Here is a 19,936-nt window from a genome sequence, read left to right as displayed (position 1 = left end):
TTGTTGATAATGTAATTGTGTGATATCTCACAAAATATAAAATAGTTTGGTAGTCAACTGGCATTCTTCTTTTTTTAAAGGCGTAGCCACTGTTTTGAAAACATGGTTTTTAAAACAACTTGAATAGATTGTATCAAATCCTCAGAACGTAGCTTAAGCTATGTTTCCACATATTGTCACAGTGATTTTAAAAGAGCGTAAAGCTGCTATGTTGCTATGCAGGACGACTCTGATCATGTTGAAAATCTGTTAAAAAAAGAGGCCGACATGTAACATATGCACATTATTACATTAGCCTTTGCTTGGGTTTGCAGTACACCTTTAGTACATTACTTACACACTGTTTATTGAAGAATCATACATTCACCAGCCACTTCCTCATCTTTCATCATCTTGGAAAAAGGTTTTGTCACAGAATCACAACTAGTCAACGTGAAATGTAAAAATTCCTTGCAAAGCGCAGACTCAACTAGTCTAAGAGTTGACTTGCAATCCCTAGTTCAGATCTTGTTATTCTGATTGGGGCAAACTGACCTGACTTCACACACGTGTGCTATGTTGGGGAAGCGAAATTAGTCTTGATTTCTCTTGCCGTAATGCAGGAAGACCAACCGCATTCTGCTTAGCTTGTAGCTTAACCCGTTTAATCCCAAATTTTTTTCCTGCACAGAAAGTGCATGCATTTCAATCCTTGGACCTCTCTAACATATGATCTTCATGAATTATTACATTTTATGTTGGCTATGTTAGTGAAAGTACAGTTTTTATACTTGGCAACAATTGTTACTGGTGGGAATCTGCATAGTCTAAACTACACAAATCTGGCCTATTTATGCATATAAAAAAATAAGAAAAATCATGACACGAATAACGTATTATAACAAAGAATGGTTATAAGAGTGTTCAGAAATGTTTTAGAAACATAAAAATTCAATGCCGCATCCTGCAGATGTCATTGTCTCAATGTGCCAAGTGACCTTTGACCTCATTTGGTTATTTCATCAATGAGGCCAAATCAGGTGAAAATGTTAGTGTGAATGAGAAACATCTGAGAGGACATTGTCCCTGTTCCACCAGACCAAGCACAAGACCTTTCCTCTTGTACAGGTTTGTGACAGACATTTACCTCCAGTGTCACAGGCAGGAAGTTAAGACCTTTCACACTAGATACATGAAATTGATATTGCTTAGAGCAGACAAACTATAATTTGTTTTACAAATTTCAATTAGCTGCTAAAAGTCAAAACAATTCTTTTAGAGGTTCCAGAAGTTATAAAAAATGTCTGGCAGCAGTTGTTGCCGGTGGGTGGGATTAAATGGGTTAATTAAGTAAGTGCACCAATGTCTCAACAATGATTAGGCGCAGGTCCATTGTGGGTGCTCAAAAAGCACAAAACGATCACACTACTAGTGTTTGCTAGATTTTTTTAATTTTGTTTATATTCAGCACAGATGGAAGTACAAATTCTGTTTTTCAGTGAAATTTTACAACTCCGTGCTTGACATTGCATCCTATTCCACTCTAGGTTGGTAATAACTAGCCTCTTGTCTATGCTTTGCTTCTTACAGAGGATCTGAACCCTGGGCAACTGAGAAACTATTGCTTGCAGGATGTGTGGACTCTGTTGAAGTTTGAAATTTACCCAGTCGCTAACATTTGCCCATGATGTATGTAATCCTCCAGTTCGACACTATGAAGTTTACCAGTCAGTTAATGCTGATTCAATATTTGGAACCACAGCCAGCACTATGGCTTTGTTTACTTCCTCTGCAGCCATTGCTAAAACTATAGGAAGTCTACAATTTTAAATTGAAAATTTAAGTAATCATTCAAAACGTCATCCTCTGTTCAGTGATTGTCTCAGTTGAAATTGAAACCCACATCATTCTTGGATTAATTTATTAATTTATTTTGTGTCCATACAAATGATATATTTGGATAATTTAATCCAATCGAAGAATTTTGCATGTAAACATACCTACTATGACTTAAGCAACTTTCCTTACAAAGACAAAGCAAGGATGTCAAACAGCTTGACAATGCACAATATATCAGCAGGTTTGCTTTTGACAGAACTCGAAATGCACTTTAATTTATTTCATCTATCAAACGCCTTGCTAGCTAGTTTTGTTTCCAGCTTACAAGTAGAAACCTTGATATTGATAAAAAAAAAATAAAAAAAAAGTCTCCAAAATAAAGACCCTTTTCAATCTGGATAGGTCCGCTGTTGAAAATTAGATTGAAATAAAAACTGAGTGAAGCAAGCACCTCCAGATCCTGTTGTCAGAGTAAAAATATTTCAGCTTCAGGAGATGGGTTTTCAACTTGATGGCACCTTGTCGATCTACCTGAATCTATCTTCATTCTTTCACATGAAGATCATCAATTAAAGTGCAGATCTAACATGACTGACAGTCTCCTGCTAGCCTGCTTAGGGCTTGCAGTCAACTCCTGACAATGAGAAACTAGCTGCCTCTTCCCTGGGGAAGAGGTCCCGGCTTTCAGGAAGAAACAGCATTTTTTTTTCACTTCAACATTTCTGCTAGCTGATGTATATTGTATATACATGTATCAGTATAGAGTTTAATTTCTAATTTTCACGTCTCGGTGCCAAGTGGTAGCTTTTAGCAGATTGGTGAGAAAAAAACCGTACCCCATAATTCCAAAAACTTTGGACATCCCTGCTGTAATGTAATGGGAAAATTAATCACATAGATTTTAACACAACCACTTTGAACGTGCATTTGTTTAAGTATGAAAAAGATAAGAGAAACGTTTTCCTCTGCATTGTAAAGTCACAATGTTTTTAAATTCTTTTTGTGCAAACTTCTTACCAATCTACTATTTCTTTCATTACATAAGAAATAAAAAATATCAAGATGGAGGGATACTTATACAAGCATAACCTGAAGAAATTATTGCAGTATTTGTTTGTATCTAGATAATGTTGACGTTGTGGGTTAAGCAGGGCATCTAGCTCATCAAGGTCATATATGACCTTGATGACCTTAAAACTCCTATATGTACTATAGGAGTTTTAAGGTTTGTCCAGGCCATGTCTACAAAGCCAAAGCTACATCTAGCAAATAGTTGACATCAGAAGGACAAGTCTCATTTTGACACAATAACACTGTCCTGACAAACTGCATTGTTATTTTCCCTTCCTCCTCCTCTGGTCTACTCATTGAAAAGTTACAGAAACTTAAAGTTGCAATTTTGGAATATAAACATCCCTTCGCTACAAATTATGTTGGATACTCAAACAGAATATTTTCCCTTTTAGCAGATCATTGTTTTCTTCAAGATTCTTCAAGAACGGTAATTTTTGGCCATTCTCGTGGGCCAAAAATGACTCTCAGTGTAATACTTATTGTATTTTAAGTCTAAATAAAGGATGAAAACTTTTGTTCTTACAATAGGATTAGACCTGGTTCAAGCTATTTTGGGAAGTGTACCAAACTGTTAAAATCCTCAAAGGTTTTTCATTTTCGAAAACAACACATTTGTTATTCTACATACCAACACAAGATGTTGAGAACATGTTTTTCTTTGAAGTAGGATCCAACACACCAACTCCTAACTCATGACACAACCCATGGCCAGCTTTCCTTTCCTTTCAAGAGCTCAATCTCTTATTGCCTGAATCTTTTATTGAATTCTATGAGGTCTTAAAGAAAAAAAAAAATCAAAAACAAAAAAATAAAACAATAGTTCTGGAAGTTCTGCTGATGTCACTGCTTAAGATTGGTCTCAGAAGATGTGGAGACTAGATATTGTCAATCAACAGCAGCAGAACTCGTAGAAAAGTGAGGTTATTTCCCATGCAGTTACAAACAAACTTCTAGCGTCACCAATCTGACAAATTATGCCAAACATTTGCCACTATACATTTAAGAAATAAAATATTCAAACAAATGACGGACCTCTTACTATTTTCCTGTACAGCACTGTGCACAAGTGGCCTAACTGTGGTTTGTCCTCCAAACCCAACAGACTTAGTAAAGGACAAAGCGTGAACTTTTACATGTTTGGTCAGCAGCACATACTCAACATGGCAGTTGCCAGAATGCAGCGTCAACACATGGGAACTATTATTTGTTTACTTTACCTTTAAACAATTGCAACATGGTCATTTCTTTCACATTCTAAACCAACAGAAAAATGGAACGACAAAAATAAGACAAAAATTAAACTAATACAGACTCTGGCTAACATGTAACATGAGGATTTCAGTAATTGAGACTTTTATAAATACAGATGAAACCAGAAGACTACACACACCAAATGAGACACACAAAAACAATTTCTCTCACTGTTTGAAGTTGAATAAAACTTCAATATGTGAGGTTTGATTTTACTTTAAGCTTTAGGTCAGAATGACCTAATTTATTTACATTTGATAAATGCCCCAAGTATAAGAGTAAGAATGTTTAAGAGTTGTTTTTATTCATTGAAAATAAAACATTCATGTATATTTCCTCAGTATTTTGTAGCATTGTTGTTGAACTTTTCGGCCCAGCTCCTTCCTGAGAAGTGTGATGCTTGGACATTCGCATCATGTCTATATTTGCCTATAGCTGTTTACACAGAGGAAAGCGGCAACCAGGAGAATCTGGAAACTGTTCCCCAGATCAAACCAGGCTTGTGCAGCTTAACAATTCTCTTCCTGATAAATTTAATTTCATTTGACGTTTATCTATAAAGACTATCTCATTGAGATCAAAGAGAGATCTGTTTTAATACAACAAACAAAAAAGAAATTCACAAGCACACACCTTGGCTTTTTTCTTTTAACTTTTCCATTGTGTCAAACAAGACAATTAACTCAAATGTGAAGTATACTCATCAGACGTTTCCAAAGCTGTGACATTGTCACCTTGCTTTCCCTCGTTGTTAGATCGTTTTTATAAATTTACCTGACCTAAAACGAAAAGAAAAAAAAAAAAAAAAAAAGAGATGTTTGGTCTCATCTAACTTCAAGAACAAAAGTTGTATAATGTCTTTTTATCTGTCATATGTAAACTTCTGGTTTCAATTGCACCTAAAAATGAGGGGACAAGAAATATGGTTCAACTGCCAAAGACACAAATAAATGGATAAAGGAAGCTAAGCACATATACCACTTCCACATGTTTTAGGAGTGGGAGGAGTGACCGTGTAATTAAATACACTTGATTAACGGATAGTTGGTAGGTGTGACCAACTCTATAAAAGCAAGAGTTATAGCAGCTTGCAGAGCTAAGAGCATAGAAGTATGCAACAAAACAAAGTAAAAAAAAAAACAAAAAACATCTGCTACAATGTTTGAGACGCAATGTTTGCTCTTCATTAGAGTGAGAAAGATTGTGAGGCAATTTTATAATTTCTACAGCGACAACACTTTTGGTGGAAAATGGAAAATATTAAAGACAGTTAGCCAGTGACGGACAAGGTCAAACAATGCAAGGCTCAAAGAAATTGTAAAATACCCCAGGGACCATGAAGGCATCTGTTACCATTTCAAATGACAAAGCTCAACAGAGTATAATGAGAAGAAAGATTTAATCTTATTACGACTTGTTTGAAAGAATTACCAGAAAAGAGAAAAAAAAAAAAACATCTCTCTAAAAGCAATATGATGGTGGAATTTTTTTTCTAGACACAAGACTTCTGTAATAATGTCCTTTTGACACATAGTAGAGATTTTTGGGAAGCAGAAACATCACATGCCAAACACTGAGCATAGAGGAGAAGAGTAACGTTATGGGCTGGTGTTCCAGCCACCAGATGTGGGCATCTTAAAGTCATTTTTATAATAACTTCAAATGCAAAAGTATTCCAGAGTCAAAAGCTGTTTGTCTAATGTTGAATTTATATCAAACACATTTTGCACATGAAAAAGGCATTCGATGCCTGAAGTTGGATGCTTGTACACGTAGAAGTCTGGTGGTTGATATCTAGTGTCAAAATTGCTCTTGACGTGTGTGAGAGCAAAGTGTGGAAAAATGCACTTTGGAAGGAGCCTCTTGACTTTTGCCATTTTTTTTTCCTCTGACAGTCTTTTTGTAAAATGGCAGATGAAAATGAGAGAGTGGTTTGACTTTATTTACAAGGGAATGTTGCCATTGTCAGGAGACACTGCACTGTGTTTGAATTCACCAGATAATTCAGAGGTGTTCTGAGAGTTTGGTTAATTTCACCAAACTGTTCTTACTCCAGGAGCGATGTGTTGCATAGGGCTGCTTTCAATGCTATTTTCGTCTCACCCGAGCCTAGGTGACGACCTGCTCTGCACTGGTGGCTCCGTCCCCTGCCAGGACACGGAAACCTACTTCACATAGCAGAGTCTCCAGTAGATGCTTTTGTGTCCAACTGCAAAAGTGCAGATTTTCCAACTCTAGCGTCTGTCGTGTTGGATGTATTGAACTTGCTATATGTGCGTCGAATGCTCAAAGACCAGAAGTGCAAAGCACGTTAAAACATGCAGTGCTAATTGCATGAGACACACCACAAATCTTCTCGCTGCCCTTAGATCCGTGTCCACCAAAGACTTTACGTGTAAACCAGACACCCGTGACGTGTAAATTGCATTTGGTCTGAGTGCAGCATAGCACCTAATGCTTGGCCAAAATACACAAATATAAGTGAAAGGAGTATTCAGTGTTTGTTCTGTGACCATCTTCGCAGTAAAGGAAACTTTTTCTCCCTTTTCACACTTTTTTTTCTCCAAAAGATGAATTAAACTGGCTCCCCGCTGAAAAACCTGCATAGACAGACTTACATAGCAAGTCCCCCCCCCAAAAAAAAAATATTATTCTACCAGCCTTAGGAAGAACAGTGCAGCCCAGTTCATCAGATATTTAACTGGTCAGTTACCTATCTGACCAGAAACAGGTCTGGTCAGATATGTAACTGTTGTGGCAAACAAGCATGAATAAACCCTTCTAAACACATATCTTGCCAGCAGCTTTCTGAAATTAATCAAATGGATTTTCAGAGTTATGTCAGGCCAAGGGAAGAGTTGTAACTGATTAAATAAATACAGAGCAGACTAAGAATTGACAGATAACTTTGAAGTACCTAATGAGGAGGATGTGATGTTAGGCGATGCCTGTAAGCTGTCATTGATATACTGTAACCTTTTGTTCACTTCTGAACACAGACAGACAAAAACAATTACTAAACAGAATAAGGCAGGAAAAAAAACAACTGTTATCAAATCAGCCACTTTTTAATCCATCTAATCCTGTTCATGAAGGTAAGAGCATGAACTCTACCCTAGAGGTCATCTTAGATTGAAAGTCACCAATCAACCGGATATGTATGCCTTTGGATTTGGGGTATTACGAAATCTCTACTAAAGAACAAGAGTAGATTTTAGGACAAAAGAATAATAACTTGTAATAGACTGATTTATCAGTCAGTCTAAATTCAGCATAATTTATTTTTCTATATTTATTTTAAATATGAGCATGCCACTTACCTTCTTAGTCTTGACAGTGGTCTGACAGCAGTCTCCTCCATCATAGTTGCAGAAGGCCCTGTTGTTGACTGGATCACAGTAGTTGTCTCCCATAAAAGGCTGTTGAAGGAAGAGAAGAGTGCAGAAAGAGTGAAACGACAGAGCAAAAACCAGAAACCTCTCATTACCTTGTGTAAGGCCTAAAGCTTTGTTCCGTTTGGCTCTTGAGCATTTCGAGGTCTTTAGAAGTATCTGAATGAATTTGCTGATGAATCCAATACATTAAATTTTCCCCATTCTTCAATGTCACCATTTCAGCCCTTAGTCAGCTAGACCCGTAAATCAAATCGAGACACCATAAACCATAATCAGCACAAAACGCGCCAGTAAGGTGATTTATTGGGTTGGTCCCGCCCTCAACGCTTGGGTTACCCATCAGGTTATCCAGTTGGACTCAGCTCAACAGATTACTTAATAGCTTCATGAAACAAAGCTAAATACTAAGATTTTTGAAAGAAACACATAATATTATATGTGGAAATGACTGAAAAAGGCTGTTGCAGGACTAATTATATTTTCTATTGCTGACTACAGTTACAAATACATTTCATTACTTAGTTACCAGATCATATTTAGTCTAGGAGTAGGGTAGAGTTATCTAAATTGTCCCACTTGACGATCGGTTGCACAAGACGCCCGTCTTCATCTACGCTCTCTATGTTTTACTTGTGCAGCGTCTGCCAATTCATTTTCTGTCTACAACAACTTAGACAAGTACAGCTCATAAAACTTTATGTTCTACCTTCAATGTTTCACAGTCCACAAAAGGTTAAAGAATTAAAATATATCAGAGGAATATACTGCTCAGGTCTTGCACCAACCTCGCATCCTTTGATGCAATGGAGGAATTCTGGAGGAGGATACCATTTCAGTCCCATCGTGCAGACCATACTCTGAAAGACAAGACAACATGTGTTTGTTCAGTTAATTAAGAAATATTGCTGCTTTCAGTGATTCTGAAACTGTTCACAGGCACGCCTCCAAAATGAACACGAAGTTGCAATACGATGCCTGTAAGCCCAAGTCCGGGATGGAGGTTTAAGACAGAAAGAAGCACGTTGTTTGCTGCATAAGTAGGATAGCACAGTTTGTAATTAAAAGTGCCATCCACTGCAAAGTCCTGGCTGATCTCAGGTGGTCCAAATCCCAAACCAACTATGTTCCAATATCTCCCAAAGTTGACACGCTTTTCTTTTGTTGCTGCAAACTAAGGTATTTTCTATTTCAGTACAGTCAGCAAATCAATGTAAAATATAGATCTCGACCCGAAGGTAGCAAGAAAGAACAACAACAGGGTCTGAGGACAACAGAGCTGTGTGAGTAATAGATTAGTTATATAATGTTTAGTGTGTGTGTGTGTGTGTGTGTGTGTGTATATATATATATATATATATATATATATATATATATATATATATATATATTCTGCAGCTCCTCAGTTTTCTTGTCGCTGTCACCCTATAAGATGATGTCATCCAGAAACTCATATTCTTCTTTCCTTTATCTGCTCTTCCTCTTTTCTCTCTCTCTCCATCTCTCACAAACTTTCCCTCTTTCTCTATTTCTCAGTCAGGCCGTAAATCATGATAATCCATGACTGTGGCCTGGTCTCACCCCTATCTACGTATGGGATCCTCACCCTCGAAAGCATCCCCAGGGCGCACATAGCACATAAAAATAGATCTCTATCTCAGCGCCACCACAGACGAGGTCATGTCATATGGAAAATGACTAATTCTACAGCCGGCTCGACAGAGTAATTTTGCTGATAAGGATTGGGGTGTGGAAGAGGAGAAGGAGGAGGAGGAGGAGGAGGAGGTGGTGCAGGGCAAATAATCATCAAAGAGAGTAAAAGAGAAAGGAACAGGAGGAAATGGAGGTGAAGAAGTATGAGTCTAAGCAGGTCACTAACAAAAATAAAACGAGTTAATGAAATATCATTACTTATTAAGATGGACAACATAAATTCCCATTTCACCAAACATTGTAGAAACAACAGAGGAAGACATACAATTGGACTAGGAATGTTTAGGAATGGTCTTTTTTTTCTCCAAAATATACTTGGTTTATAATTTCAAGGTTTCTATTTGTATTTCTTAATTATCCCTGTTTGAACCAATTAAGCTCTCATCTTATATGAGAGGATTGTTATACATTTCTAATTTCTAAACTTTTTACTACTGAATTATATCTTTTGCTCATTCTGTGAACTTAAATCTAACAATAAGATAACTTGTTGAATATCAGGGAAAAAGGTAAAGGAAAAGATATCAGAAATTCATATAAAAAAATAACTTATTGATGAGCAAGTGTCGATTTTTATATAATGCTTATCCCTGACCAGTGACTAGATGGTCAAATATTCCCACTTTACATATGCACCAGTACAAGTACAAACGGGTATCGATGATGGATGGTTGTTTCTACCCTGGATAAAGTCATATTATTTAATGTATTAAATTTTTAATTAGTATTTTATAAATTGTTACAATTTAAAGTAAAGATTTTATGGTAAAATATTCATTTTTCCAAAAAGTTGTATCTTTTATTTTTTGCTGATTAAATGTTTTCAGACAAAAGTTTTAAAAATAACCAAAAGCAGCCTTTTTGAATGTAATGGTTGTCAATGCTAAGGCGACTCTAACAGAGCCCAGATAACTTCCTGTGGCGCATCTATGGTAACGAAATCTTAGTGGTTCCAGGCTCAGCTCATCAAGCGCTTTTTTGATTTGAGGCACTCAGGAGCCAGCAAGTTTTCATACCTTCTGTCATGAATACAACAAATTGTTTAAGGGGTTGCCATGCTTCAAAGGCAAATATTTTTGTGGCGATGTGTCAGGCAACCTGGCATATTGCATTGTAGGTAATCCAGCGGGGATGTAGGCACTGGATGAGAAATTCCTGATGGGAGAGTTGTGGATCACAGAACTTTGCGAAGTGCATTTGTCAGACATATTAAGAAGACACAAATACACATAGTTATAAACGTACCTTGACTTTTTGCGGGTTCCACCAGTGCTGTCGAAGTAGGAAATTTGCTGTTATATTGCTAGGGAGAATCACCACTTCACTGTTACCCTCTCTGCATGAGAGCTCACACTCTTCACCTGTGCATGTTTAAAACAGAAGCAAAAATTGCATAAAGGAATGGACAAGTCAGAACTATCAAAAAAAAAAATCTATCTTCATTTTGGGAATATTTTCATATTGAAATGCTAGATTGCATTCTCTGATTGTCCACATTCACACAAAGACCAACTGCAAACACTACAACAAAACAAAATGTAATTTTCTTGTTTCATACCTATGCCATGTCCACGCTTGCAAGAGTACTGGAGGCTGTAATGCAGATTTTGAGGTAACGAGCACTGGCCTTTGATGTTCGGGCATAGGCGGAATGACCCTGTCCAGTTTCCATCCTTTCTGCACCGGATCATGTTGGAGGCTGTGCCCTGAACAAAAAAAAATAAAAATAAAAACACACACACATAATGGCAGAGTAACAATTATACTCGCAATCGCACTGGTACACAAACACTGCAGAGCCAAGGACATCCAGATGGCATTGCATTGCATATGGAGAAATACAATACAATTTGCATCAGGCATCCAACCAACAATGCCTGGGAGGCAGAACAGATTAAAAGGTGTATACATTTCAGAAGTCTGTAGCAGGCATAGCTATTCTGGAAACCAATAGCAATCTAATTAGCATGTCATCAAATTGAGTAGAGCTGAGGGAGACGAGGGGAAAAACACACAGTCACAGCAGTGTGTAAAAGATGGCAATAAAAGATGTTTTTATAACATCTTTTAGACAAAATAAAAGTGTTCATCGTTCAGTTAAACCATTGTTTTTGGTGGTCTTAAGAGATCTACTAGCATATTCAAATAGTTTAACATTTTCGACCAAGAAGGGAATAATACGATTAAAAGCAATACAGAAACAAAGAGAAAATTCTGTAGCACGTGCCTAACAAAATAATACATTTAAAAAAGTAGGAATAGAAAGAGAGGAAAGAGATAGACAGACCTGCTTGCAGGAAGAGTGCAGCAACCTCACCGTATGGACAGAGACTCCTTGACGATTACCGGCGGATTCAGAGCAGTTGAGTCTGCAGATACTGTCAAAGCGGAAGCCATCGGTACAGTAGTAGGAGCCATGGAAAATGGGTGGTGGAGGATCACAAGTCACTGGCTCGCATGCACCCTCCAGCCATGTGCCATCCTCTGTGCACTGGCGCTTAAAAGCACGTCTGAAAGGAGCAAGACCGATTTAGAAAAAGACTTTATGAGACCAGATTTCAGGTGGGGAAAAAAAACTTGCAACAATATATCTTGTTTTCACCTTTTGGGTTTATTGGTAACATGGTAGCCTGGCTTGCATTTGTACTTGCAGAGCGTGCCAACTTTTAGGCCCGTCTCATTGCAGCGTTTTGTTTGTAAAACAGCATTAGGTACAGGAGGCGGGGCCGTGCAGCGCAGCTCACAAAGAGCTTCGGGGAAGGACCACAAACCATCTTCCTGGCAGATAAGAGTGTTGTTGGTTCCTTGAAAGACAAAAGAAAAATACAAATATTTTCTAATATTCTAGTCAGCAAACCACAACCACCATTTTATGGCTTTGGGTTGAACCTAACTACATTTAATAAACGTTTGTTGCTTAAAACAAGATGAGTAAAAATAATGTTTGTTCTAAACTGCAAGTCAAGTTTGGTATAAAGGTATGAGGTTTAATTAAGAAATAACACATGGTCAGTGTTTGCTATTCATTGCATGGTATTCAAATATAGTAGCGTGTTTCATAACATAATGGAAAAACTGTTTTTCTTGTATTTGTGCTCCTTTAAGGCATACAATCCTGATTTGTGTTCTAATGTGGTACTGGGGGCAAAACCAAAAAATTCCCTGCTCTAAAATAATTCACATGCATAAATCTTACCCTTACACTTATATTTATGAACTGGTAATCTATGTAAACTTTTTTTTATTATTATTTAGGCAAATATGCTGAGAGTGGTATACCTTGACAATAAATCAATGAAGTACATTTTTTTTTTCTTTTTTTCTTTTTTTTTTTTAGCAAATTTACATTTATGAGTAACCAGATGAACCTCACCTATGAGTTGGGCAGGTTCTCGACAAAGAAAGGTGCTTTTCTTGCCATATGTAGTGCCCTCTGGGAAGGTAAAATGGGCAGGATGAACGTGGTATTTGTCTGGAAGACCGCAGTCCACTGGCTCACAGGATACCTGCTTGTTCCACTTCCCATTGGTACAGGTTATTGTTACTGAAGAATCCGACTGGAAAAAAAAGAGAAGAAATGCTAAAAAAAATCTGCTTCACATAGGATTGATGGCCTGGTAATTAAAGATAGGTCTAGATGTAGGCTGGTTAGAACCTCTTTATATTCTTAAGGAGAAGTCATTGATATAATGGTGCATTTCACATCTTTTGTTTTACATGGCAGATATGTTTAACTATGACTATGTGACTTACTGTCAGTCCTCAGGACCTCTTAAAAATTAAAATGGTTGGTCAAGGTTTGATTCAACGTCTAAGTACAGACCGGCAAAAGCTTTAATTTCCACACTGATGTGACATATTGGAGTGTTTCACTCATCGTATAAATGTTTGACAACAGCAATTCAGCATTCTCTCCAGTCGACATGAAGCCCAACAAAGCCTGGCAGTGCTTAGCTCACTGTATGTGAATAAGCCTCACATGCTACTCAGCAGCTCAGGTAACTGGCGATCGCATATGTAAGGTCAAGTCATGCGACACGGACAACTGATATCCACCAACTGCACAATCAGCCCTGACCCAAAACAGATTGATTTAAAGGAAGTGTGACACCTTCTGCTAAACACACACACACACGCAGCCACACACACTTAAAGAAAAAGGCAAATAGATCTTCAAAAACAACTCGTATGGAAGTTGTCATACATGGAGTTTTTAAAATTGCTTTGATTCAGTCTACAACCCATTGATTCTGGCATGTTCAGAATGCCACAACAGCATCTTATTCTGTATTGAATCTCAAGAAATATAAGTTTCAGTTGAAAACCGAATTAAACAGTTGATATAAACAGATAAACAGTTGATAAATGCATGAACAATATAAACTGTGCCATTACTGCTGATGAAAATGTCTAAACGTACAATAGCCATGGATTCAGAGCTTGTTTTATGGCGTTTCGTTTTCCAAAATCTTATGAGTTTTGTTTGGGTAATTTTTAGCCAAAATGAAAATACATCAACTTCTTCTTAACTTTTTATGGGAACAAAACATCCTCCCTAATCTTAAGAAGCTTACAGAGCTTAACTTATGAGAGGAGAGTCGAACATTTTGAAATGTATCAGGAAATGGGAGAAGCCAAAGAAATTGGAAGAACATGCAAAATTTACAAAAGAGTGAACTAGCAAAACGTCCATGTCTGGTAGCAACACAATGCTATGGAAAATAAATCAAGCTCCATTTTTCAGCATAGCATACTATTAATGATCTGATAACAGACTGATATTCCCAGTATGTCCATAACCAAGCATGATGTGACAGAAGCTTTGAAAGCTCATCTGTTTTTGATTATGTCTGTGCAAAGCTGCAGAGTAGTATGGCGGCAGGAAGCTAACCAGTTTGAATCCTGACCATATATGGCTCTTTCTTCGTGGCCTTTCAGAGTGCCATTTGTTAGTTTCTCTCGGCATGTGTGGGCTTTTTCTATGTATTTTGGTTTCCTGCCACAGTTCAGCAATATGAATGTTAGGTTAACTGAGGGTAATAGATTGATCTAAGGAATGAGTATGCGTGCAAAGTTATTTGTTTTGTCCCTGTGGGTAATAGACATGTGCAACCCTAGGCTAGACTACAAGGTAATTGCACCACAAGCAAGATCGTCTAACTCCAGACCAAGTCAAGACCAAGACCAGAGTGGAAAGAGACAGAAAGAAGACCAAAACATTTAGGAGTTGAGGCCAAATCGAGACCAAGGGAGGATAAGGCCTAGTCAAGACCTTACTTTCTATAAAGTCTGAAAGTAAGTGTCTTTTATAGCTTTTGGGCTTGGTCTTATATAAAGGTTTGTATGTATAGAAACAGGTGCAAACCTGATTGTACATGCAAACTTGATCTTCAAACAAGATTCAACCAGGATTGTGTCTGTAACATAACTGCCATAGCAGGCACAATCTGTTTTGCATGTGGACTGTTTCTGTTAGCAGCAGAGACCCAAAAGAAAGGACAAAAACATGCAAAAAGTGAATTTTGCTAAATAAGGCTAAATTAAGGCTAAAACCCCCATTTGTTTAGAGCTGCCTCCAATTAGAAACCCTGGAACATTGCAAACTGTTGTCTGTTCTTCAACCTGCCATTGTTTTCCCTCACTTTGCCACTGCACTGATGTTTTTTATTGTTTTTTTGCTTGTTTTATTTTCCTTCTAATCATGTAAAGCAATTGACTTTGCTTGCTGCTGAAAATGTGCTATCCAAGTAAATTTTCCCAGTCACATAGTTGAATATATAACTACATAATATTAACCCCCATCAAAACATAGCAAAAAAACAAAAAAAAACAACAACAAAAAACACATTCTTTTCATACATTTTGCAATCATGAGACTTTGAACAATAAAAGCCTCAAGATTGCTGCAAAATGTTTTGCTTGCAGAAACGTGAGCAAAACAGTGAGGCATTAGATAGTCCAAACATAAACTGTTTTCATCATCTTCCACTAAACTGCACAGTGTAATTCAAAAGGAATGCTTGAATTGGTAGCTGAGTGAAAGGAAACAAAAAAAAATCACAAAACAAAGTTGTTAAAGTCAATCATTTTCAATTTTCCATCTCTAACGGAAAAAGAAAGGTAAAAATGGAAGCCTATCAGTAAGAACACGTGTTATATGTTTGGGTCAGTTTTAATTATGTTTATCCGTTTTAAACCTAAATGTCAGGCTCAGTAAGATTACATGTCTCTTGCCTAATAATATCTTCCTTTTCCTTTGTATAGCAGTATTTCATCTTGATTTCATTATATGACACCAAATAACAGTATCAGATTCCGTGGAAATAAATAAGCTCCCTTCATAATTTGGATACTCGACAAAGTACCATATGCATTGCATGTGAGTGCTGCCTGAAAAGTAACTGCATGAAGAGGTGAGTGACTCACTCATGATCTGATGTTTTGAGCAAAATCTGCATGAAAGAAATCCATGTGGTGTTCAAATGCAGAATTAAAACATGATTATTTTCCTACATGGTGTCTGGTGTGCAAAGTTTTGCAAGTAAGAGAAACAATAAAATATAAAACCGTCTTTAAAAAAGGTGCATAAACCACACAGTATACAAGCATATGGGAAGAAGGGATGATTCATATTTATTTAATACAAACCTTAAATAAACACGAGCAGCCGGAGTCACTGCTCCTCAGTGGATTTTTAGGCACTTCATACAGACATTTGTATCACACAATTTCTGCAGTTATTCATGACAATAAATAGGCTATTTAGGGAGAGGAATTATGTTTGGACCTCTTCAAAAAAAAAAAGAAGAAAAAAAAAAGAAGAAACTGCAGTGAGGGATGATTCAGGGAAAGACTATAAATTTTCCAGAGTTAAAAGCGTTTCTAGGAGGAGACTATTCATCATGACTTTGAAACAAGACTTGAGCAGATTGTCAGTTCATAGAAATAACAATCTGGTGAAAATGAGTAACTTAAGAAAAATGGCAAACACCAGTGAGATGAACAAGTTCCTGACAATTACTTTGTTGCCAACAGTCAATCATGTTGAGGGGTCAGAGTCAAGGTAAACACGAGAGCAGCCAAACACAAATAGGCATCAAAAGGAAGTCTGCTTTGCAGGGATTGGGAGCTGAAGCTCAAGCAATAGCTCACAGTTCAACTAATAACTTAAGGAGGAGAGATTATAGTCATGATAATTGGGTTTAACCTCCTATCATGGACACTGGAGTCCTCATAGAGCCTTTGTCTGACATGTAAGTGTTTTGGATGTGACAGTTAAGGAGTTAATTTAAAGACAATGTCAAAAGATACTGCACAAAGTCCAAAAGATGGTAGTTCACATACTGTAGTTTTCCATCTATCTTTGAGGAAAAAAAAAAAAAAAAATATGTGTTTCTAATATGTGCTTACCATTCATGTTGTTTATCTGTCGGAGATTGAAATTTGGGTAATTGCAGTGATTGGGGGTTGTAGTCTGTGTGTTGATTGATTTTTGTTTACACTTCAAACAATGTTCAAAATGTAAAAAAAAAAAAAAATGGATTCAAAGAAAACACAATCTACAACTTAGATTGTGTCCATGTTTTATATAAGACTTTAATAATCTTAAATCATTTCAAAGCAGATAATGCCATCTGTTTCTCTTCTAGTAGCAAGTTTGAAAACTCCTGCTCCCAAACCAGACAGGATGATTTATATCCTGTGGGATTGCTTTGAAGGAAAGCATTTTATTTACTCAGAATATGCACACAATCACAAAATATAAATCTTCTGAAAAGCAGAGGTCAGGAAAGAAGCATGCTACCCAGAATTATACTGTATCCAGAAGTAGATATGCTTCCAAGTGTTCCTCAGTAAATTATCAACTATCTAGGTTGTGGTAGTTTTTAATAGCTTAAAGATATAAGACTAGGTTTGGGACATAATTCAAAAAAGTTATTGTTGCATAAGAATGCGATTTAAGAACTATCATTACAAGGTAAAGCCTTCAATATAGTTCACTTTGTCTTTATCTTAACAGAATCATAATTAATCAAAATTATTTATGGGAAGAAAAAGTGATCCTTGATTGCTTTAAAAAAAAGAAAGTTTGGAGCTGCTATTACAATTTCAGCATAATAAAAACACATTTTACAAGGTCCTGAACATGAAGAAAGTGATGCAATTTTGTGAAACATAAAGCTAGTTGTGTCTTTTAAGTTCCTGCTTCAATGCACCCTCGTTTTGTATGGTGTTCGTGTAATGGTGTGAAGGGTGTGCAGTTTATTATATGCTAATGTGCAAGGTCTAATTAAGTTAGAATTTGGTGAGTGGTCACTGTCTTTTTGTCCCTCCGTACTAAATGACTGCCTGACTATCTTGGGTTTTAAGAATACTTTACACACAGTCCATGATTGTGGTAATTTAATTATTAGCTTACTTAATCAGAAAATAAGGCCAAGTTTGCTGCCAACTCATCCACTCCAATCATTTAGCATGCTGAGCTGAATTAGTCTTCATTAGCGAAGACAGAGCTTCTGCACCACAGCAGGGGATCAAGTAATTAATTATCGGTTTCTTTGTCCAACAACTGACTAGATAAATTTCAGTAGTCTTTATGTGTGGTACATATGGCATTTCTATGCCACATTTCATGGTATTGGATTGTTAATTATTGACTTGTTAATGCTGGTAAAGTGGGCAGTTTGGCTTAGTTGGAGATCAAATTGCAAATGCTGTGGAAGTTTAGAAAGATAAAGCTTAATTTAAAGTACTTGCAGGGGTCAAGAAATACAGCTAGAAGTACTTAAAATATTCAAACGCTTAAGACTCCCTCTAAAAGTGTGCATAGCTGTCTCTTTTAATAGTTCAAGCACCAAATATACCTTAATATGGATTAATAATCACAGTGTCTCAGCGCTGCTACTAAGGCGATGGAGACTCAGGTGGTAGGAGTTTGTCCTGTAACTCCAACTAAGACACTTCTTCGACTTGCGTTCTTGTGAATTGATTTGCTTTTTTTTTACAGAAAATTGGAGTCACGTTCCACAGAAAGGTCTGTTAAAAGACGAATCCATGGATATAGAACCACAAATAGGTAACAACAAAACCAACACTTAGCCTTATTAGAATATGAATTTATTTCTAAAAGTATCCATGAAAAAAAACTATCACAGTACAAAAACGCTCATTACTATTGAGGGTTAATAAACACCACCACCAATAATTTAGGAAATGTAAGACAATATACATTTACGATTGTTGCTCTCGTGGTTAACAATCAGATTTTTCAAAATGGGCCTTAAGGGCCCTTATAGTGCAATAAAACAATAAAGAGCATGTAGACTTCTTAGGGAGTAAAACCTGTAGCTCCAGGAACTCTCAAGCACATGTGACTTTTTTAAACATTGTAATTGTCCTCAGGTGCCATCTGACGGTCTAAAGGTCCTGTTCAGATGATGCTTTCAGAGCTTCTACTTTGCTTGCATTTCTTTTTCTTGTACCTTCAGTTACAGATGGTTTGAAATCCTTTCAGTCTACGTACAATATGCCATAAAAACCATGATTCAGAAGTATTTGAAAGTTTATTGACAAAATCTGTAATTTGTGAGAAGCTACACTTTCTTTGTTTCAGATGTAGGAAAATGAATGAACTGGATAAAGTTGAGAAGAAAGACATCTGTGTCCCACAATTCACACAGTGTTCCAGGACTATAAACAGGCAATTTAGTAGAGGGAGATATGTGTAGACCTCTGCAAAGAATCTGCAGTAAGCCATGGTTCGGGGAAAGACCATAAAACATTTCCAGAGTTTGGACAATTTCCAGGAGGAAAGTGTTCATGATCATTTTAAAACAAAATAATTATCTAGTCTGTTAATTCTGTGAAATTGTAAAAGTTGAGACAATGGCCAACACAGTAAAATACAAAGAACTATCAGAAAAAAAAAAGAAAAAAAAATTCTGCTTCTATAGAAATAAAGAAAAACCAAGCCAAAATAGCTCAAGTCCAACACACAGTGCCTTGCAAATGCATCCCCACCCCTGAGACCTCAGACATTTTTATGTTTGTCACACCATCGTCTCATATTTTATTGCGAAGTATGTGGATTTTTTTTAAACACACCAAACAAAACGGTTTGCATTTCAAAAGTGAAAGTAAGATTGAAAGTTACGCTGTGTAAAGTTTATCTTCTTCTTCCCATTAATCCACAACTGAAATGACGCTACCTACGACAAGATAACTCACATCTATTAATTGCATGTTCCCCTCTGACAATGTTTAACCATTTTTTCGGATTACTTTTCACCAAGTCTCTATGATTGCAGCCAATTCGTAATGATAAACTCCAACAACATTGTTGGAGGTAAAGCGGGTTCAGTTCCTCCAGGTAATGGGCGTTTCCCTTCAGGATAAATTGCGACTGCCAATTCCCACTGGATTGATTGGCAGATGTCGTTACGTCAAATATGCTGATCATTCGCATAAAAAAACGTACGACTGCTGGTATGGAGAAAAATTGTTAATTTAAATATTTATTATAATGTTTGGTTCATTAAATATGATATCTTTAAAAGGTTTTGCACTAAATATTTAATGGAAAGAGTTAGACATAACTAACTTTTAATATGCAAACATAGGTCCCTAATTAATTACAAAAGGATTTTGGATTTGTAATGGTTTCATATATATATATATATATATATATA

At 36.7% G+C, this 19,936-nt stretch overlaps 1 protein-coding gene across 2 annotated transcripts in view; it reads right to left on the bottom strand.

Moving 5' to 3' along the window:
• Positions 1-19,936, bottom strand: part of pappaa (pregnancy-associated plasma protein A, pappalysin 1a) — a 98,781-nt gene that overhangs the window by 14,632 nt on the left and 64,213 nt on the right. The window contains exons 15-21 of one of the 2 annotated variants that reach the window (XM_016680491.1): positions 12,622-12,805; positions 11,851-12,052; positions 11,566-11,758; positions 10,807-10,954; positions 10,494-10,609; positions 8,324-8,395; positions 7,464-7,562 (exon numbers count right to left, since the gene is read on the bottom strand). In XM_016680491.1, the coding sequence (XP_016535977.1) occupies positions 7,464-7,562; positions 8,324-8,395; positions 10,494-10,609; positions 10,807-10,954; positions 11,566-11,758; positions 11,851-12,052; positions 12,622-12,805 (1,014 nt within the window). Of the gene's footprint in view, positions 1-7,463; positions 7,563-8,323; positions 8,396-10,493; positions 10,610-10,806; positions 10,955-11,535; positions 11,759-11,850; positions 12,053-12,621; positions 12,806-19,936 lie in introns of both variants that reach the window. The other variant, XM_007569584.2, reaches the window with a different exon arrangement.

Source organism: Poecilia formosa, unplaced genomic scaffold (genome assembly GCF_000485575.1).
Source record: "Poecilia formosa unplaced genomic scaffold, Poecilia_formosa-5.1.2 Scaffold6, whole genome shotgun sequence".
Taxonomy (NCBI): domain Eukaryota; kingdom Metazoa; phylum Chordata; class Actinopteri; order Cyprinodontiformes; family Poeciliidae; genus Poecilia; species Poecilia formosa.
This window is presented reverse-complemented; position numbering and strand designations above follow the sequence as displayed.